The sequence below is a fragment of the Sebastes umbrosus genome, chromosome 23, assembly GCF_015220745.1.
Source record: "Sebastes umbrosus isolate fSebUmb1 chromosome 23, fSebUmb1.pri, whole genome shotgun sequence".
Classification (NCBI taxonomy): Eukaryota; Metazoa; Chordata; class Actinopteri; order Perciformes; family Sebastidae; genus Sebastes; species Sebastes umbrosus.
In genome coordinates, this window is record NC_051291.1 from 17,618,204 (window position 1) to 17,640,814 (window position 22,611).

The window sequence follows — 22,611 nt, forward strand, 5'->3', positions numbered from 1 at the left end:
GTGTGTGTCGTGCAGGTTTTACTGCAAGCATGAGCTGATGTTGCAGTTATGGTGCTAACAGCGTGTGAGTGCTATAGACTTTTTTTTTATGTTGCAAGCTTGCTGAAAGTGCTGTAGTCTTTCTCAGTTATGTCTTTTTTTATCAACAGAGGAATTTTATTTATGTATACTAAGCAACCGTGGCTGCAATCTTTACTGTTGGCTGCTCGTCTAATCGCCAAACCACAAATTTAAATATATGCCAAGAATGTTTAATTAAGGCCCGCTTTAAAATATGAAAAATCAGCAAATAGATTTCTCCATCTGGTAACTGCTAACTGTAAACCGCCAGATGCTGACTCATAATTTCTGTGGCTGTACCCTAGTTCCTCCATACAGAAACTGACAGGAGATCAGTGCCGGAGAGCCACCTGCTGCTGCTGACTGAGGACGGATGTGAGTCTGAGATGTGCCCATATGCTTGTGGACTACATTTCTTTAATCTATAACAGAACAGATCATCACATTTAGAGAGGCATGATCTGGATTTTTGCATTTGGAGAGAAAAAAAACAGCATTCTCCAGAGAAACTTTACATTAGATATAGTTGTATTTATGCATATCATTCTGTGTGTTTCAGATGTGGATCTCTACCATGTTCTGGTGACAAGACAGGAGGGTTATAGAGTGGTACGTTGGACTCTACATTCACTCACATAATCCATCTTTTTTTTTCTTGAAGGAAATGTCTGTGGATAGCAGCCTCAGTTTAACTATAAATTGCATAGTGGATTTTTCTGGCTGGTGGTTTTCTGTGCTGTATTTTACAGGCATAAATTCTCCACATATCTTGTAATTGATAAGCAAAAAGGTTGGAATGTATTTACATTACCCGGCGCAAAGAATATATAGTTTCGACATCATTCTCAAGCGATAAACTACTCGGTGTCTCGGGAACCTCCTGGGGAAGCTTTGCATTAAGAATTCAAGTGTGTCCACAAAAGCTGAATATCAATGTGTGTTTTTGTGTGAACAAGGTGATGGCGAATCCTGAGCGTTTGTCCAAAACGGTAGAGAGAATAGTGGAGGACTTCAGCTGGGTCCAGTGGGACGGACACACGCAGAGAGTCTACTACGTGACACACACACAGGCATGTACAACTCTACTTGTGAGGCATTGAATTCATCCATACAAAAAGGCATTTATAGATAACACAAAACTACTTTATTTTAGACACTGAATAACACAAAATTTGTGTCTTTCACAGGACAAGTTCCTGATGCGATGTGTTCAGTTTTACCCCTACCATAACTGCGAAACTGTGGTAAGTCATCTCTATGTCTTATATGATAAATTACCAGCATATGTTTTAACCATATATTATTATTTCTGTTTTCACCTGATAATAACATGCAATTGTCTTGTTTTATTTTACTGTCCCGCAGTTGGAGCTCCCGTTAGAGTTGCCTGCTAATCTTTTCCGCACAGTCAAGTAAGGCAACAACCACTAGTACACTATAAATATAGAAATGTCTTTTCTCAGCAGCTACTTCATTCTATATTCTGCATGGCTGTGAATGATATTGACATGTATCTGCAATTAAAGGCACTAAAATGAATTCCTGTACACTTCTCGTGCTGTGTAAGTTATTAGTTTGCTGTTCACCTTCATAATTTCTCAGGTTTAAAAAACCCTACTTTGTGTATGTGTGTGTCCAACAGGTTTGTAAATCTAGGTTTTGACCATTATCACACGGAGAGACCAGAGCAGGAGCTCGTCAGGATGAAAGTGTTCACAAACAGAATAGGTAACACATTCACATACATACATCCTTGCATGAATAATATGGGTGTAAGAAAATATTGAATATTGCAATATTATGTATTGTGGTACTGTATCGATTCTCATAAACACTGTGTCAATTTTTAATTAATAGTTTACATTCAGAGTTTCACTCAGTCAATACTTAATTTAATTTGCAAGGACATGCATCCCTTCAGTGTACATGTCCTCTCAGAGTAGTGATTTTATGCATATGGTGTAGAGCTCTTTATAGTATGATAGTTTTCCTAAAATTTGATTAAAAAACAATTGCAATTGTATCATGATACGTATTGTATCGCCAGATTCTTGCCAATACACAGCCCTACTGAATAATGTTCTCTCTTATGTACAGTATATTCCTCAGCAGATATAAATAAACTGACGTTCCAGTTACATGACTAACTCTATATACTTTTGTATGCTTTGTATTTCTCTTTGTGAAAACAAGAAAGTAAGTCCCTGTCATGACTCAGAAGCTAATCTGCAGCACATAATGATGCAACTGAATGTTTCATCAAGTCATTTTTTTTTTCCCACAAAAATGTAATTTATTGTGTTTTTGGAATTTTCTAAATTAAAATTGGTGAAATTATTCCATGATAATGTTTTCAGATTAGAAGTCAAACCTCTAACAATCAAGGGAGTAATTTTTAAAATCACTATTTGATTCATTCATTAAATTGTTGATTGCATCTTTGATTTCTGTATCAATCATTCACCCCATGTTCCTGTCATCTTACTGATTGATATACCTACCCAAGATATAAATACATTTTCCAGCAAAATGTATCACAGCTGATTTAATTCCTCATTGATTATCATGAATATGGTCATGGATGTAGGTGATCTGTTATTGATGTTACCTACTGTGTGATCCATAACTGCTCTGGTTTGCTTTTAGGAAGCATGTGTGTGTGCTACAGCCAACCTCTTAAAGACAGACAGGAACTGATCTACACTGTGGTTTTAGTCAACAAAGGTGTGTATGCTATCTAATGTTGTACCTCAGTTTCCTATGTTACTGTTTTTATCTCGAGCACATAGTGACAAATTTGGATTTTCTCACTTCCTGCAGACTGCAGAAAGACGTTCAGAGTGTCTCTGGGCAGCGACCAGAAAGACACGCAGCTCCATCCGCTCTTCATCCCGATAGGTCAGTGCACACACGGAAATGTTACACACACACACACCTCAGAATCCTTATAAATTCAACTCAAGTGTGTGACTTTGTAAGGTCGACTGCCAAACATGCATTCCTCACCTTCCTTTTGCATTCAAAACGCAGATGCACAAATGAGTGCATGTGTTCTCACGCAGCCTTATAAATGTGTGTTGTGCTTACAGCATACCAATATAACAAAGTAGTGTTATTTCTGTATGTAGGTTACCACATGCTGGTGTATCTGCAGGACTGTTTCCTCCACTGTATCAACACCAGGCAGCAGGAGATGCTCTGTCACTCCCTCTTCCTCTCAGGTAAGTACATGTCAAGTTTGTTTCCATCCTGACTCAGCTATGCTTTTTCCTGAACCTGTACAAACTAGAGCTTCCATTTGGTATTTGTTCATGTCTTATTCTCTGTCCGTCTTTAACAACCTCAAGGTGTTGACGTGGACTTGGGCCTGCAGTGTCAGTGGGCTAACGTCACAGTGTTGCACTCAGAGGAAGAGTCCAGTGGGAGTCTGTTGGACCTGACCACCGGGAGGATCCACACCGCTGAGCTCAGCCCTGCCTTCCTGCTGCACATACTGCGACGATCAGACACTCCTTCCAGGTGATTCATAACTTTTTTCGTTGAAATGAAGGATTTATGTATATTGGGGTTATTATTTATATACATAGAGGAGAGCAGAGGGGAATATAGGTAGGCAGGGAGCAGACAGGTGGAAAGTTATTTTTGTGAGCGTACACCTGCAGAGTCTCTCAGCTTTAAGCTTGAATCGTAGCCAGCAGTTTGGATTCAACCATCCTGCTCGATAAAAATGCTTCAGTGGCCTCTTGCTTTTTTTTTATTAAATAATATTATGTTCTATTTATTCATTCATTTATTCATTTCACTTTTAAACAGCATATACATCACTGACTGTTGGCTGTCTGCTTGTGCTCCTGCCTTTTATATGCTTATGTTGTATAAAAGTATATTTGCTGCTACCTCTATCCCAAGGTGTCCCAGCAGTAAGACTGACCCTCAGCGCCTGGCCGCCCTCCACTGCCTGCTGGTTTACATGGGAAACGACCCAAAGCTGGAGCTGAAGGTACAAATATTGGCAGAAAATGCATTGTGGAGGACAAATGCATTGGCATTTAAAGTTTTTGAGTCAAAGTTAGCGTCAGGTAACCCCAAAATGAAGATGTAACACATAATCTGGACCTACAGAACATGCACTTTCATCCAGAATTGCATTTTTTATACAACGCAATCAACACAAAATCATTAAAAACTTCAGTTATCAATGTTTAAATAATCACAAGCTCAATAATATCCTCCTCGATAAAGGAATGCCGACATGAGGGAAGGATAAAGAAGCAGAAAAGAGAATACAATCTACATTTGAATGAACAGCTAAGTCAAAATAAATAGATAAAGGTAGAGGTGGCACCTTTTCTGCACTTCTGTGTGAGTTCGATAGGTGTCAATGTTGAGTTGGAGGGAAGAAGACAGAGAAAGAAAGACAAGACAGGATAATAAAACACGAGAGGAGAGAAGACAAGTGGACAGAGATCAAAAACCGAGTCAAACAAAGACAGAAAGAAAGGGGCATATATATTTTGTTTGGGCCCAGCGCTGACTGTGACTCAGACTCTATTAGTAGTATACCTAAATTAAGATGTTCCAGCGTCTCTGATAGGTTGTAATAAATTCTTTCTTTAGAGGTTAAACGAGTCACCAGCTTCATTAGTGCAGCTCGCGCTGAGGAATTGGACACCACGCAGAACTTCTTTTAGTCTTGGTGGACTCCGTTAATGGGGCCAGCAGCACTAAAAGTAGTGGCTTTAATAAAGGTGATTGCTTGTTGTCGTTTGTTTGTAACTGTAAAGGAGAATGCTGCGCTGTATGTTTTTCTACTCCGACCTTTGCTTCTTTCGCTTCCTCTGGACTCATATTAGCTTTGGAAAAAGCGATATTTGTTCAAACAGCAGAGAAATGGGCAACATAAAATGAGTTTCCACTCCGATGCTCTGTGGCTGTGAGGTTTGCAGGGACTATCTTTGAGGACATCATTCATTTTTCATGTTTCTTCTTTTTTTCCTATTATTTTTTTTTGTGGGCATTTTCACCTGGAACTGTTTTATAACGAAAAACAAGATCCCCACTATTTGAACAAGAGTCTATACAGCCATAGCAGTTAACATCAGCGTGCTCACACTGACAATACTGACAGGCTTATGTTTAGCAAGTTTAGTGTGTTAGCGTGCAAATATTGACCTGAATCTTTGTTGAGATATTTCAGTCTACTCTGTAGCAAAGCAGAGGACAGACTTACCAACTTTGTCATCCCTTTGTAATCACCAGTTATACGATATGATATCAATTCTTTGGACAACAATAAGATATTTGCAGATTAAGTCAGCCCCGATACAATTTGGATTGATTCAATTCAGGCGCCTGCGATCGATATGAGACAATATCATATGCCCGTTTAACACAATCAGTTACATTTATATCAGCTCACAAAAAGCAACTAAAATATTTGTATTACTGGGCTCTGCAGGAAGGAGGTGCGCTTGACCTGAAATTGGTACCATGGGAATTTCAAAATAAATGCGTTTAAAGATGATGATGTGAATCAATGTTTTCACTTTGCATCGATGATACTGGATTGTTGATCATTAAATCGATATATCGATCCACATCGATGTATCGTTACACCCCTACCTACCTAGAGCCACGTTGGCCTAAAAGTGACATCTTTAAAACAAAGTAAAAGAAAAAAATTAAAGGCATATTTCCACATACTGAGAACTACATATTAATACTTATTCACTTTCTTGCCGAGATTTAGATGAGAAGATCAATGCCACTCTCATATCGAGATATGATGTCTCAATAAGTGAACTTTACAGGTGCTGGGAGGAGCTAATCAGACTGTAGCTTCATATTAACACACACACTTAAACAATAAACTGTATCCTTAGATAAACTGAGGATATTGAAAGATGACCATGTCGTACAGCTGTACACCACATTGACTTCCGTCTCCTGTGTGTTTCTATATCCTTCCTCTAGATCATTGAATGGCTGTGTGACAACGTGAACGCCTTCGAGTCCTTCGATCAGATCCAGGAGTTCATTCTTGGTCAGTGGCAGCTGGAGCACGAGTCTCCTGAGTTTCACTTCTTCTTCCTTTTTAGAGCCTAGCTGTCCTTTTGCCTTTTTTTATATCCCCCTTCTGCATGTGGTTACTCGACTGCTTACATCTGGTCTACACAAAACCGAATACTTTCATCAACTCCGTTTCCTCTTGGCTTGGGCCAGGCGTCCAACGCTGGTCTGGAGAGTCTCAATTAGAGACCTCAGACTTGCACAGAACAGTTTGATGAAATATGGTTGAGTCCTAGTAGACACACATTTTTGAATGTCCCACAATGTCTGTCTGAAGAAAATAGAACAGTATCAATTTCATATTTACGAAAACCGTCACCTCGAGAGCAGATGATCACATTAGATGTTGGAGCACCTTGCCGCATTGTATTTGCATATTGTTGCTGTAGCTACTTTTAACTTGCTCTAAGATACAGAGCTCATAATAATACTGCACAGTACAATGCAATATGAGGACAATTATGTTGACCTAATAAATAAAACATGAGTAACCTGTGCTCACTAATATATTATAGTGATTGTGGTGGGAAACAGGGACAAGCCACCTGACGCAAGGGCCTTGTTTCCACAAGTCACTGAATAATATAATCAGTTATATTGTTCACAAACACAATATAGAAATTGCCATAAGTATACCTACTGAAGCATAAAAAAATGGGGACATAAGTCCACAGTTCATCATTTTAGCCCTGCATAATATTATTATATTCCTATAATATCTTTGTCAGGACTTAGAACATATGTTTAGGGACTTACTGTGAGCTAAAAATACTCTATCACATCATATAATAACATACATACATAGCTACTCAACAGTGAGTTTGATATTTTTCTCATATGATATCAGTATAATATTATATGCTGCAGCAGCCACATCTGGATCACCACACCCAGCCTCGTGTTACTGGCCTTTTATATCTAGTTTAGACACAAAAGGTCATGCAAGGCAGTAATCCGCACAATAATCTGCCAAAGGACAACAACATCAATATCAGCTCGGTACAGAGGAGAGCGCACGCCACGGATCTGAATTCATCAATAAATAAGATTTTACTCTGTAAACAAAAGTGCCGTCCTCACTGTCAACAGTTTGACTACAGTGTGAATAATCAGCAGTGTTGTTCAGCTTATCCTTTGTGCTAAAATTAGGAGAGCGCTTTTGCAGCCACAAATCCACCACAATAAACTATAGTGTCTCTGTTATTGTCACCTGCGCAAACAGAGAAACACACACACAAAAGTGTGTTTTTTTACTGTGTGTGTGTCTCAAGATACCTGGTTCAACAAAAGAATAGAAAGACACACACATTCTCTGAACTGTAGCACAGTATCCCTGAAAAAAAGAAATCCTGCCAGTGCTAATTTATTTATTTTTTTAAATGTTGTTTTTCAAAGCAAAAAGACAACATATAATTACAGTAATTATATGACATTGAAATTAGAAAATTACAAAAGAAAAAAGACATCCGGAAAAGAAGAAAGAAAGAAAGAAAAGAAAAGAAAAATATATAAATAAACTTTGTATACACAGACCACACTAAATTAATACGAAGAAATGGTGGTTGAAGTTGTAGGCAATGAAGACACATAATAACAAGGGTATATAGCGCTAATTTAAAACCTCAAATATAAAGTATTCTGCAACTTATATAATCCACTGATTTATGTCAAACTAAATTAATCATAGAATTAAAGGTGCTATTGATAATATTGATAACATTCAGCCACTAGATGTCCCATCCTCCCTCCCCCTTTCCATTGCATTCACTTCACAACAAGTCGTTGCCAGACACTTACCAGCAATCTCAGCCATTTATCTCTTTTTTCCACACTAACTGACGACCCAGAGATACCACGCGATACCAACGTTGCTTTACTATTGGCTCACAAGCCTTGCTAGAAGTGGGAACCAAACGTCCGATATCTTCCACAGAGTAAACAAAACATTCATTTTGGACCCGTCAAATTTTTTTAAAATCATTAATTAATTCACAATCTGAATATTTTTTGCAGGAAAAGCCATACTTTTAATAGGCACCTTTCTAAAGGCTCTATAAATGTTTTTTTTTTTTTATATTTGTCAACATAAAAATGTTATTAATATAACCTTTAAGGATTTTTTTTTTTTAAAACAAAGGTCAGAGGGCCCCTTCAAGGGGGTACCAGACAGGCAACATTGCAGGAACACCACAATGCCACCAGAATAGAGAGGTGCAGGAGAACGACAGATGCACAGCCTCCATAAAACCAGCTATTGGTTCCAGTGCCTCGTTTGCCTTGTAGTTGTTTTGAGATGAGAATTTTTCACAACTGTGATATATATATATATATATAAAATGAAAGCCTGACTGTACTCTCTCTCTCACACAAACAGCATCTTTGTACAGAATAAGCTATGAGAAGTCTCTCAGCCTGGATAAAGTCCTGCCTTACTCCTCTGTACTCGACAAGAAGGTACCACACACACACACACACACACACGTATACATACAATTCAGCATGCATAGAGGCATAGAAAATAAACAGACAACCATATATGTGGATATGAATGCAGAATCAGGACACACACACACTTTCTTTATGTGTTCTAGGAGATAAGAGCGTGTCTGTCGGAGGTCCCTGGTGTGCTGTGCACCACCGAGCTGCATATTGAACCCGTGTTCAAAGGCAAGGTAACAACATTTATTACAATAAAACTGCTTCTAAGTTATTATTGAGCAATATGTACGACTGCTGTATTTATCACCATAGTATAGAGTCTTCTTCCGACTCCGTTTCCTGCTCTATTTTCAGGAACCAGGTAATAAAACTTTAGGTTTGGGATTAAATGGAGGCAATGTGCGTTTGTTACACGCCGTGTTATACACACTGTAGGTGCATGCGTGTGATGCAATGTTGGGGAAATGACTGCGCTCGACGTCATTCAGACATTCAAAAGACATTTATATGTAAAACAGTGTGATGCTGTGTCTGTGTGCGTGCAATACAGACGCAATTATCCTCAATTGCTTTGCATCAATGCCCTTGCTGTGTCACTGTGGGGTTGTTGTTTGTGTGTGTGCGTGCAGGCCAGAAGTCTCGAGGGTTTCTGGTCGGAGCTGCAGTGGAACACAGACAGGACAAAATACCTGGATGATGCTCCCAACCCCAGATACAGAACCTCACACATACAAGCCGAGTGGGAGAAACTGGTAAGCTTCTCATGCATAGTAATGAACACAAATCAGAAATTCCCATACTGGGAAGTCAACGTGATTGATGGTAATTGCTTGAACATGTTCCTTGTTGTTTTTCTCTGTGTATGTCAGCATACCAGTGGGTCTTTGTTAAACAATGAGAGCATATTTACAGCCCTCCCATGGTGCCGTTGCTTGTTTCAGAGATCCGAGAGGAGGCCATCCAGCCACAGGGATCACATGGAGGAGAACACAAAGAAGTAGGTCTGCCTCCCACTGGAGCTTTGTTAAGAAAAAGCACATCACCAAAGACGCACACAGTACCTAAAAGTGGACTGTAGAGAGGGAACGCATGACTGCACCTCTGCTCTGTGTTTTGCCTCACTGTTTCCTCAGAATTGCGTTTAGAAAAGTATTCAATTCTTGCACTTAAAAACCAGCAGAAGCTACAAAACTGCAACTCAAGTACAGATATCCTCGCGGGTTACATTGATTTTCCAGAGGTTTCCAGACAGAGGTAGTCTGACAAAAGCTGAATGTGGAAAAACACGTTGAGCTATATCCTTAAAGGATATGTGTTATTCTGTTTTTTATTATCGTCAGTTAATCCCATAAAAAGACTGAAACCAAAAATGTTTTACTCAACTTCCCCAGCTTCTGTGGCACTCAGCCCTCTGGTTCCTACTGAATATTTAAATCTCATTTTTTCATTTTTAACAAAAGCTTATATTTTTAATAAAAGCTTATATTAATCCCTAAAACAGCAGGGCACTGTAGTTTTTTTTTTTTTTTTTTAGCAAATCTTACTGATACAGGAGGGAATGTATTGGTATATGGTAGTGAGTCGTGACCTGTCAATCACAAGGTAGCCACGCCCTAAAGCATCCCCTGCTTTATGGTGTATTTGACTCTAAATGGGACCATAATTTACTAAATGAACATCATGCTGTATTGAAGAAGACTTGAAACTAGCGATTGAGACCATAAACTCATGTTTACAATGTTTACTGAGATAAATCAAGTGAGAAGTAGGCTCATTTTCTCATAGACTTCTATACAATCAGACTTCTTCTTGCAACCAGAGGAGTCGCCCCCTGCTGGCTGTTAGAAAGAATACAAGTTGAAGGCACTTCAGCATTGGCTTCACTTTTCAGACCCCGGAGGTCGCCCACTGATTTATAGCAGCAGTGCGTTGTACTGTATGTGGGATTGACTTGAGAGTAATCTACAGTGACCATCATAATGAAGGAACATGTCCCCCAGTGCAGCTCTGATGTGTTTTTAATAGTTTTTTTTGACAACAGTGAAGCTCTATGGCGCAGAGGAATAAGAAACATCAAGCTTTGGCTACACAGACAGTATGCGTTGGTAGAATCAATTCATTATTGGTTTTGGGCTTTTTATAGGATTAGATTTTTTTTTTTTTCCCAATAACAGAAACACAGAAAATCGACAGCCTTACTCTTTAACTATGCAGGAGTGCATTCACACCCCAAACAATGTGTTTAAATTATTAAATTGCTTCTCAACTCACATAACGTCTGTAGTATAATCAATCAGTTGAAAAATAAAACAATACAATAAAGATGTAAAGCAAGTTTAAAAGTACTTTTTGGATCTATACTCTCTAGGCAAATTAGTAAAACTCCCCGATTTCTCCTAAAAGATGATCGGATTATTTGATTTGTCCTGTCTGCAACCTAAACAAGATTAATTCTCTAATGTTCATGCCCTGTTGGCAGCCTTGATAGATGTGCTTTTACACTCTTTGCAAGGCAGTATGAATATAAATTTGTAATCAGTTTCCATAAGCAAAATCTGTGTAAACCACTCTAAAAAAAACACAGAGTTTTCTGTCTGCTCGCCATGTAAAAGTCACAGCTTATAGTTACTTGAGCTCTGCGGATGCTTTGCTCTCTTTTACCACTTTCACTTTTGGTTGTAAGTAACTACACAAGCTTTAAAAGTACACAAAACCCAGCGCTCGCTCTTATTAACCGCATGAATGACCTGCTTGAACCCTTTTGTAGCCTGTTACCAGGTTACTCTTTGAAAATGAAATACCCACTTTCAATTAAAACACCTTAGAAATGCAGATTATAACTTGAGCGCCACAACAGTTTATGATCAACCCTGATGATGGGCATGTACCTGTACGCACCACTGCCTTGAATTAAATATAACTGTCCTGTTTGTACCAGGGATCAAACCGAAAAAGCCTTTCGGTTCATAATTAGCTCCTCTTCCTCCAGGCCAAACTCCAGCACCTGCATACAAACTTTTTATAGTTTTGATATATTTTTTTCACTGCAGACTGCTGCAGTGAAGCATTATACCGCCTCGGCTTACAGCGCAAAGAAAAGTAAGACTCTTATTATAATGCTAGCTTGAGGGATTGTTTTCACACAAAGCTTTTCTTCTTATTTTGTAGAGTTCTATCAATGGTGGACACCTGGTGTCTCGGTAAGACGGCATGAGTACACACACACAAACATAAATCCATAGATGCAACACACATGGGTACGCACACTCAATGCAGAGAGTGTGGATGTCATAAATAACAACAAAAACCTTGGCTTTTAATGGAGCTCAAAACTGTGCACGAGTGTGTTTGTGTGTTCTTTTGAGGTCGCATTCTTCATGCCCACTAGAGAATTCAGCTAAACAGAACCACCACACTAATTTATCTTGGAGGGAGGTTGAGAAAAAGAAACAGAGGTAGGGGAGGGAGGAAGAAAAAGGGAGAAAAATAGAGTGAAAGGGAATTTAAAAAGAGCAGAGTTGAAGAATGCTGTAGTTATATAATGGTGGGGATTTTGTTACCTCCTTCACCTCTCTCCTTATTTCTCTTTCTGTCTGTCTCTGTGCTGACTCCAGTGCAGATGTTTTGCGTCAACCACAACACAGGATCTTCCCTTACCTCAGTTAATTCACATGGGTGATCTCATACACCCACATCCTCCCACAGATTCACTTGTAAAACACTTGATCACTTTTCCTGAAGCACTTAAAAACACATGATAGCCCTCATGTAAGAAGCCACTTCACTAATTTCCTAAAGTACTTGCATATACCAGAATGTCCTAGAAGCAGGTTCTATTTATTTTATGTCCATCACAAATAAAGTGAGTCCAAAAAGTCTGTGGACTGAAACGTTGTAAATAACAAGTCTGAGGATCACCAAAGTTATTGCAGTTCACCCCGAGGGGAACATTAATGTCTGCTCCAAATTTCATGGCAAACCATCCAATAGTTGTGGAGACATTTTGCACACAAACCATAAATGTCAACCTCTTGTCGGGACTAAAGGAGAAGTCGGGGGGATCCTCAAAGTCAGATATAAATCGTCTGGGAACTGTGAGTGTCGGCACCAAATTTTGTGCCAATCCATCCAGTAGATGTTGAGATATTTCACTGGATTAGTGGTAAACTTTACCTCCTGGTGGCGCTGGATGAAAAGTCAAAAGGATCAAAAAAGTAATTTGGAATCATCCTCTGAGCATCAGGGATACATGTATCTGCAGCAAATTTCATAGCAATCCATCCCATAGTTGTTGAGATATTTCAGGACCAAAGTGGCGGACTGACTGACTGACAGACAGACCTCAAGGGACAGCCATCCCTGGAGCCATGCCGCTAGCATGGATAGAAATATCCAAAAGCGACATCTTTAAATTACGTGTTTTGTCCTACCAAAGGTGCAAAACCAAAAAAATCCCATTGACAACAGTAGGAAATAGAGAAAACAGCAAATAGTTTAGCATTTTCCTTGATAAATGACTTAGAAAATGGATCAACAACAATTTTGACAATGCTTTTTCGATCTAGTAATTCATTATTCAGGGATGCTCCAAGTTTAATTAACCCATTTGCGCCCAAAGACTATTCATCCATCCATTATCTGTAACCGCGGGCACCTACGGGCAATTTAGAGTCAACAATGAACCTAACCTGCATGTCTTTGGACTGTGGGAGGAAACCTGAGTACCCGGAGAAAACCTATGGTTTGAACCTGCGACCTTCTCGTGTGTGCATAATAAGAAAAAAAATTGTTCTGATTGGTCAAAAGTCTCGAAATTTGGTAAAGACATACTTTGGGCAAGTATCTAACAGTACAACTTTGAAATTTTTAGATCACATGAAAAATCACACTTTTATTAAAAGTTAAAGTCAGGTTTTTCGTAAAAAATTAGGAAAAATGCTAACGTGTTATTAAATGTTTTCCATATGAAATATATTTTCACACTGCATTTTTGTACACAGTTCTTTGATATTAAACTTGTTATGAGTTTATAGAAACCAAAAACTTGATTGTGCTCAGATACAGCCATTTTCTTATCATACTATATTTAGTATTTGGGCATATGGGACTACTGTTTTTTCCAAAATGTAATGGAGTCTAATGCAGCAACAGTAGTCCCATCATGTCCCAAAATACTAGATATATTATGAGAAGAAAAACTCACTTTTCAGTGATTTAACTGATTTTGAATATTTTTTCCAATTTGTGCTTAGGCAAGCCCAGAGAACACTTCCATCAAAGGAAATTAAAAATGTCAGTTGTGGTCACATGGTCAATAAATGTGAAGACCAAGTGTGTCCATTGGTGTGAACGCACAGACGTAAAAAGAGCTGAACATCAGCTAATTGTCCAAAAATATAAAAAATTGAATGATAACTTTGAACTTCTAACAGGCATACAGCGAATCATCTAGCTGTGCCCTGCAAGTGCTATTTATATCTGCAACATATTACTCTGTAACATCAAAAAGCCGACTTTCTTGCATGCGTGTGTGAAAATGATCAAAAGATGATGTTGTGTATGCAAGTGTGCAATAATTCATCTCAAAGTGACCAGGCTGGAGCGTGGTCCACTTTAGTGTGGCTGACATAAAAACACTGCAGCATGCATACGCACATAGGACACAGCAGGACTGCAGCCATAGCCCCCAAGCTTTGGGATGTATTTTTAAAGCGAAAAGCCACCCCAAAAGAATCCATTAATGTCTTAGCTTCAGTCCTCTTTCTTTATTAAAGCCATAAACAAGTCAGAGTTTGGGCTTCTTTCACTCTTACCGGTGGCCTGTTTAATAATGTTACTGCGCTGACACACCTGAGGCTACCTGTAGTGTTCAGTCTAGCGTGGATGCAGCATCAAAGGTTTCTTCAAACGTCTCTTTTATGTGCAAGTTCCAACTATTGCCTGCTCTCTTCTAGATAAGAAGCTGGTGCCACTTTTCCAGGAGGAGGACAATCAACAGAGGGCGCTCATAGGCCTGGTGAGAGCAAGAGAGGCTGAAAGCAGTCGATGCACACACACACAGACATACACTGCTAAAAGTAGCTGTTCTATGGCTTGGGCTAGACGCTTAAAGGGAAAATCCTAATTCTAGGCAAACGCTTCCAAATTTGTTAAGGGAAGACCCTTTTCCTTTTCTAACGTGACGTGACCTTATGCACAGAGGCAGGTCAATAAAGAATGGATTTCTTTCTATTGAGTTTGGTTTGGAGAGCTTTACTGGCCTGCCCTGACCTCAGCTCCGTCCAACACCGCTGATTAATTCGACCACCGACATTGAGCCAGGCCCTATGTCGCGTTGATGGATGGTAGAGATGGGAAGGATTACGAAGCGCACCAACTCAAGGCGATTGTGTTACTACAGAGTTGGCCGTCTGAGGGTTAAAGATGACCTCTTATGCTTATTTTCAGGTGCATACTTGTATTTGGGGTTTCTACTAGAACATGTTTACAAGCTTTAATGTTAAAAAAAAACGCTTTATTTTTCTCATACCAGCTGTTCTGCAGCACCTCTTTTCACCCTCGCTCTGTTTGAGCTCCTGCCCCGCCTCCCGAAAAGCCCAGTCTGCTCTGATTGGTCAGCTGGCCCTCTCTGTTGTGATTGGTCTACCGAACCAAACTCTTCGTACTCTGCTCCAGCTCTGCTATAACTAGCTTTGTTTGAGGGCGTGCCAAACTAGCCGCTAGGCAGGTATTATGCAAATGTATTACTTGGTGACATCACCACGTTACGGAAGAAAAGGCGGGACTTCAAGCGAGGCGTTTCAGGCAGTTCAGGAGCAGTGTTTCTTCCTTTGGTGTGGATTTTGGGCTTTGTAACTTTGCAGACCTTTTACATGCACAAAAAAACTATATAACGGGATAGGGAAAAAGCACAAAAACATAATAGGTCATCTTTAAAAAAAAAAACTGAACTTTGGCTGATAGGAGGCATCCATGTTTGTTCTTTAAGGCTTTTTTTGGTATTATTAAGCCCCCCGTTGGATGTATCAAAACTTTCAGAAAAATGTGGTCCCAATACGCTAAATAATTTGTATCTAATGTATACATACAGTATGCAACAATGTTAAATGTATGACATTTGTGTTCTCACCCTCCTTGAAGGTGGAACAGCTCTACATTCGTATACCTTTGGTCATAACATAGCAACAGAATCCTGTGGTTTAGAGTAAAAAGTGACTCAAAAGGATTTCAGTTTTAACTTGCACGTTCTTGAAAAGCATCACTTGTGAAATGCAGTCAGCCAAATGAATCATTCAGTTAAAAGGACCAGTCATCCAGTCAGTCATGACAAAACATGCAGATATTTCAAAAGCAGAAAGTCCTTTAACGCTCCAAAAAAAAAGACTTCAGTTAACACCCTGCCACGCCGAATCAAAGAGCGGGAGCCAAACAGAAAATACAGTACAGCGCCTTCTTTGAGGTCTTTTTAGTTTGAATAATTGTGTACAATGCACCGTGTGTGTGTTTCCTCTCTGTATAGATGAAAAAAGTGTCTGCATAGTAAAGCACTTCATTGTAAAATCCCCCCAGATTGTTGACATACAACCGTTTCCCAGCCTCTTCCTCTACCACTGGGCTGATATATAGGCCACTAAAGATCCACAGTGAAATGCTGACAGCCGATCATTTCCCTCCGTAGTCATCTTTTAAGGTGAAACTACTGTTACGCTTCAGATGAGTCGACACTTTAAAAAAAGGGTATCTTAAGGTCCCTGTCCTGATTTTTTTTTTTTTTAACTGAACGCTGTTTGATGGACAATTTCATATCCGCCGGTTTTCCCTGTGCTCAGCATAGTTTTTAAAGAGCAGATAGCTTCAATTTAATGGAGTTCAGGCTAGATGCTAGCAGTCCCTCAGCTATTCTTAGAGTGACCCAGTCCTCCCATCTTTCTCTCTTTATTCCCTCCATCACTCTTTTACCCCTCTTTCCTTTCCTTCGTTCTCTGCTCACTTCCTTCCCTCTCCTCCTCATTTCCTTCCCTGAAGGATATCAGGTCGTTCTGTCAACTTGTTTTTTAGACCTTCACTCATCTTCACAGGTCCACAGGTCTCTTCTCTTCCTCTCCCGCTCCGTGGTTAAATCAATTTTGGGACACTGTAGTCGAGGGAAAAGTCGAGCTGAACTCAATTTGACCCCTGCTGAGTGCACAGCAAAGTGTTCTTAAAACACACAACTCCAAGCTACAGACACACACACACATGAAACAGAAAATAATCAGTGTGTGTTTTTTTTGCTTTGCAGACGGTCGACAAGCTTCGAGAGCATCTCAACAGACACCTGCCTCGACTGGGGAAGAAGAAGATTGACTCGCTGGTTGTCAACTACGTCGCCAAACTGGTTGGTACACCGTGCGTGTGTGTGTGTGTGTGTTGGTCAGACATAAACAGAGGTCCAGGAGCTGTGTTTACTCCTATTTTATTTAAAAGGTACATCATTCTTTGGGTTATGTTTATTTAATGTTTGCCCTTACTCTTTTTCGGGAAGGTTAAGTGACAGTCGCGGCGAGGACGGCTCGGTGGAAAAGGCAGCACTTTAGTTAAATGCTTTGACAGATGGATGCGTGCTCTTCAGATTAGAGAGAGGTTGCTGGAAGCCATCAGGTCGCTGCTTCAGTCCTCTAAAACAAACAGTTCTCTGCTTAAGACATGTGTCCTCAGCCACTCCGTAACCTTTTGTGGGGATTGAGGGGAAACCAAGTGTGTCCTTTTAAAGTCCAGATGAAATAAAAAAAAAGCCTTTTTAACCCTTTTAGATCACATCCCCCTGGTCATATTGAGCGCGTATTTAATAATATCCAATGTTCTTTTCTCCCTGTAAGACAAAATATGACGCCTGCTCACGTAAGCTAGTACCAAGCACTTTCAGCCAATAATATCATAACATCCATCCATCAAACAATCTGCAACTTTTAGGCAAAAGGGAGGTGTTAGTGCTCAGACAGTTCAGAAAGAAGACGGAGCACTGAGAGTCAGTTTCTTGTATCTGTGTCATGTGGGTTTCATGTGAGTCGATTAACTCCAAAGGGAGATGTGAACACAGATTATGACTGAATCTTTCACCCCATAGTCATCAACGTAAATATTGGACCCATTTTTCACATTATCTTCTGAACATTCTGACACTAAAATTACATTTTTCAGACACAAATCAGGAGAAAATTAACTTTGTTCGAGACCTTTCTCTGTCTCAGCAACACACTCCAACTAATTTTCGTAATGCTATTATGGCTGTTAGCTGTGTAAATAGCTAATGTTGGCAAAAGAAAATGTAAATATATTATGCAAATATATCCCAATCTGTATATAACCCAATCAATTTTTAATTCAATTTATTTTTATGTACCGTCAAATCATAACAGAAGTTATCTCAGGACGCCTTTCGTATAGAGCAGGTCTAGACTGCACTCTATAATTTAGAGACCCAACAAGAGATCCATCATGGTTATATACATATTGGTGAGCGAACATGCCATGACCACGCCTACTTAGGAGACAGGAAGTGTATATCATTTCAAGCCATCGGCGGAACTTGTAATGCGTCATCTTTGTTATAGAGCATCTTTGGTGTGCTGTAGTTCCATATCATGCTACATTCTAAGCCTGCCCTCTTTTTAACGGTCCAATCAAATGCGAAGGATTTGATTTAAATCCCTCTTGTAACTGGGAAGTGGCTAGAAGGGAGCCCGCAAACTGGGGACACTCTTGCAAAGATTGAAAAGGTTAGGCATTGACCTCGAATGGTTCAGGATAGGTTGTCGGGCAGCGAGTCTCGCGAAAGATTTTGCAGAGCTCAGATCAGATTTTGCAATTTGCGGGCTCCCTTCTAGACACGACCTTGTCCCTGTAAAATGATCCAATTTTCCGTTTCACTGGGGAGCACTCACAGTAGAAGCTGAAGATGATCTAACTTCCGTTCCACTGGGACTATAACAATACAGAAAGATTTATAAATGTATATAAATATCACTTCGCAGTGCCCCCCCTCACGTCTGAAACCAAACCTACGCCCTTTCGCATCCACCCAGGTGGGATCTGCATAACCAAGTGGGAAGATGTAACCGCTCTCCGTCTCCGCACCCTATAGAGGCACTTGGTTCTGTAAAGTCAGTCTTTAGTATTCCTAGGAGGTAAATCCCTTCACAGCTAGGAGCCGCTGAAAGCCGACATGCAGCATATATCAACACAACAGTATTAAATCAGGCCAAGGGTACGGCTGGAATTGAATAGAAAGCAGGAAGCGCCACGTTTTGGGACTTTATGGAATTGCAAATGACAGAGTAACAAAGACAAAACAAATCCTCGCCCGCTCTCCGCCGGATCGGTCGATGTTCTGCGACAGGCTCATGAGTTTTAACCTGTGCCTCCAGACTCCAAATGAAAGTAATGGAAAAAGGCGTGTCTGTAATCGTTTTGGCATCGCTCCTCAACAGCCAAACGTGGTTATTATCGAATTCATTCAGAGGAGCGAGAGTGAAAAAGTTTCTCATCTCGGGAGCCGGGCTTATTTAAACACACTCACGAAAGGACCCGTAAGAAACATCCTTCAGGGACGTTTTACTTCAAGAACAGTGGAGTAACTCTGGGTGATGTGCTTACACATCAAGCTGACTCATGCTTTAAAAACTCAGGGAGGTAGTGTTTCAAAGAGGGCTGACTTCCCCTCCACAAATAAAGAACATCTCCCGCTCTTGTCGGTGCTTATTGAGACTAATGGCTGCGTTGACACAGGGGAGAAGTTGGGGGTGAAATAGATTACAGCTTTTAAGAGCAAAGGAACTTCTGCTATGATAGATTACAGCTCCACAGCACATTATTGTCATAGTTATTTATTTCCTATCCGTGTTGCTACAGACAGCTGAGATCCATTCCTTTTTATAACGCAGCCAATGTCAGAGCAAAGAACAACCCGCTATTAGCCGAATATGAATCACCAAAAAGCAGGAACACATATTAAAAGCAATGGGATTGAAATCGGCTGTTGTAATTATGCAGAAAAGTTATTCTATACCCAAGGTTATAAACTTTTTTTCTCAGCGGGGGAGCCACACGGAGTAAAAAAGTCTCTTTGTCGGGCCGAGGCTCATTAAGACAAATCGCTGATTCCAGATTTTATTCTCATAGAAAGTCACACAGGGGATACTGTGTGCGAGTCTGTGGCTTTAAATCACTTGTTTGACTTTTTTCCCAGCACAAAAATTATCTCCGCTACATATTTGTATGCTTTTTTACTGATCTTCAGGGGCCTGGATCACAACAGCAGCGAGCACAAGAGATGTTCATTTTGGAAAAGAAAGAAATTAAACTTGAATAATTTAGTTTGCTTGAAAAGTGGCCACCTTTTTTGTCAAACAATGAAGCATCAAACATTCAGTTTATGCTGTTAACAGACCAGTGGGAGAATTGTTTGCTGCTTAACAGCACTTTTTTGCATGCAGAAAAACTGAATCTATTCAGACCATTTCATTTGGTTTATCGCTTGTGGTTCTCTGCAGACAATTAGTGAGGAAAAACATTCCAGTACACAAAACACTGGCCTTACTCCATTTCACTGGAGAGTGACGAACACTCAGACCAACCAGTTTGCTGCCTTCCGAGAGCTTTTATACCCTGTCACCTGATGTCTGCGGCCAATCAGGGAGGATCTCTGGAATTAGTGCAAGGTGGCATCAATCTGCCCTCATTTGGAGCCAACACATAGTCAAATGTAGTCTGACAAAATATATTAATCAAAATACAAAAGACAAACTGAAATATTGAGCCTCATGCAGCAACATTTTCTTAAATTTCTCTTTTATTTTCTCTTAATTTTCTGTTAAGAGAAAAAATAAGAGAACTCCAGATGCACCAAATGTTCTTAAAATCTGCTCTTACCATGTGTGCTGAATGATGATTCCCACTTGATCGTAAACTGGAGGCACGTGGCTGATTATCAGCGTAGGTAACACCCCCCAAATACTATATAAGGGCAGGTATTAGTATAGGTAACTCCCCCTTAACACTATGCCAGGTGTGTGCCGTGTGCTACTCTGGCTCATGCCCAAGAATTGGAGAAAAACAAAAGGCTTTAATAAGAGCTTAGATAAGATATGGTAAGTCAGTTAGTAATACTGTTCAATAAACATAAACAAAGTAAACATGTGATTATTCAGAGTGCCAATACCGGTGTTTACAGGAAATCCAAAAAGCATCAAAGAGCAGTATGTAAGCCACGTCATCCAAGTGTTTTTATAGTCTTAATTGAGATCAACGGTCCAATAGTTTTTATTTAGCCCACAAATAAAATGTTCTCTTACCTAAGAGAAAAGCAAAAATAAGGAAACATGGGTACTAACAAAACAAGAACAAGTCGTGGATATAAACAAAAACAAGAGAGAAGAACAAGAGAAATGTTCTGTCTGTATCGCTTCCTGCGTGAGGTCTATTGTTAGTGAAGTAGAGAAAAAGTAAACATTTCCTTCTTTGGAACTGACTAACATTACAGAAAAAATCTCCCACAAAGGCATTTTAAAGGGGAAGTGCAGTCCTTAGTTCAAGGAAATTCTGTCCTGTGTGAACAGAAAGGCTAAACACATTAAATTAACGAGCATTTCTCAAACATCACAAGCTCACATAAAAAAAAAAACAGATGAGCGAGAGCAAAGTGCATCTTCCTTTCATCATACAAACCAACATTAACTCAATTAAATCACATATTGGGAGTGGAGAAAAATAAACTCCATGACAAGAGTATTACTTTCTTCATCTGTATTGACAGAGAAATCCCTAAATTACACCAGTGTTCCTTGATTTTTTGATGGGAATCCATCCCTCTCTCTATTTTGAGCGTCCAAAACTTAATTTCCTGCATTCCGGTGAATTTCTATGCACCGATTTCTGCTTTTTCTGCATGAAGTTATGGTGGAAATGTCTTTATATGTGAAGGAAAACACAAAATTCAGGCGCCAGGTGACAATTCAACTCACTGGATCCAATTTATGCAATTCCAAGACTGTTTAAGGACACCAGTATGCAGAAATATTCACACACATCATTTTAGAATAGGCGAAAATAACACACTGCATACAAAAAACTGCATGGTTTTTGGCCCAAACCTGCATGTGATTATCATAAAGTGGACATATCTGTAAAGGGGGAGACTTGTGGGTACCCATAGAACCCATTTTCATTCACATATCTCGAGGTCAGAGGTTCAAGGGACACCTTTGAAAATGTCCATGACAGTTTTCCCTCGCCAGAATTCTAGTCTAACTTTGAAGTGTTACTTAGCCTCCTTCCCGACAAGCGAACATGATATGGTTGCTACCAGTGGATTCCCTAGGCTTCATAGTTTCATATGATATCTTCACTTGCTTTAAGACTGAGCCCGCTACAACCTCTAAAAACAGTAAAGTCGGCTGGGATCGCTGGCAATCCCGCAGGTCTCAGAGGGTTTCATTAGTTTTTTACGTGTGTCTGAACAGCCCTAAAAAGAGTCTGAAATCACCACTGCTAATTAGATTATTTTTTGTGATTTTTTTCCACTGTGCTAAACTTAATGAAGTATGTGGAAAAAAGTGGAAAAACAGGAAATCGTGCAGGAGAAGTAAAAAAAAAAATCAAAAAAAAACCCCAGGGGAGCTTATTATTATTATTATTATTATTATTATTACGTTTGTCTTTGACACCTCTTTTATTTTTGGGCTAGTCCCTTACATAAGCGAAGCAAATTGAAATTCCCACCCTGGGGTCACTGGAGGACGCTGCCGGCGGCGTTCGGAGGGACTGGCGGAGGGTTTCACACTGGTGTGCAGGATGTGAATGAGGCAGGTCGTCTTCCTGTTTTGCTACAGGAGATGACAGAGGAGGGGGTCATTCGTGGAAAGTGTGTAATGGCAATGTGCGTGTTGCAGCACACGGCATGCATGTTTCGGATGAGTCAAGTGCATTCGAATGATCCCGTATGCTGACAGACGTGTGGGGAAATGACGCGAAACGTGTGTGATCCACTGCGTCGCTGATGTTCAG

The 22,611-nt window shown here is 39.9% G+C and overlaps 1 protein-coding gene across 1 annotated transcript in view; it reads left to right on the forward strand.

The window, feature by feature from the left end:
* The window catches only part of LOC119482856 (gamma-secretase activating protein), a 53,775-nt gene that overhangs the window by 5,460 nt on the left and 25,704 nt on the right, over positions 1-22,611 (forward strand). Inside the window, exons 7-25 of the mRNA XM_037760753.1 lie at positions 366-435; positions 620-669; positions 1,017-1,130; positions 1,248-1,304; positions 1,426-1,472; positions 1,703-1,788; positions 2,707-2,784; positions 2,881-2,958; positions 3,189-3,281; positions 3,408-3,579; positions 3,970-4,060; positions 6,034-6,103; positions 8,504-8,583; positions 8,721-8,801; positions 9,198-9,320; positions 9,510-9,565; positions 11,737-11,768; positions 14,523-14,584; positions 16,850-16,945. Of these exons, the coding sequence (XP_037616681.1) occupies positions 366-435; positions 620-669; positions 1,017-1,130; positions 1,248-1,304; positions 1,426-1,472; positions 1,703-1,788; positions 2,707-2,784; positions 2,881-2,958; positions 3,189-3,281; positions 3,408-3,579; positions 3,970-4,060; positions 6,034-6,103; positions 8,504-8,583; positions 8,721-8,801; positions 9,198-9,320; positions 9,510-9,565; positions 11,737-11,768; positions 14,523-14,584; positions 16,850-16,945 (1,536 nt within the window). The remainder of the gene's footprint in view (positions 1-365; positions 436-619; positions 670-1,016; positions 1,131-1,247; positions 1,305-1,425; positions 1,473-1,702; positions 1,789-2,706; positions 2,785-2,880; positions 2,959-3,188; positions 3,282-3,407; positions 3,580-3,969; positions 4,061-6,033; positions 6,104-8,503; positions 8,584-8,720; positions 8,802-9,197; positions 9,321-9,509; positions 9,566-11,736; positions 11,769-14,522; positions 14,585-16,849; positions 16,946-22,611) is intronic.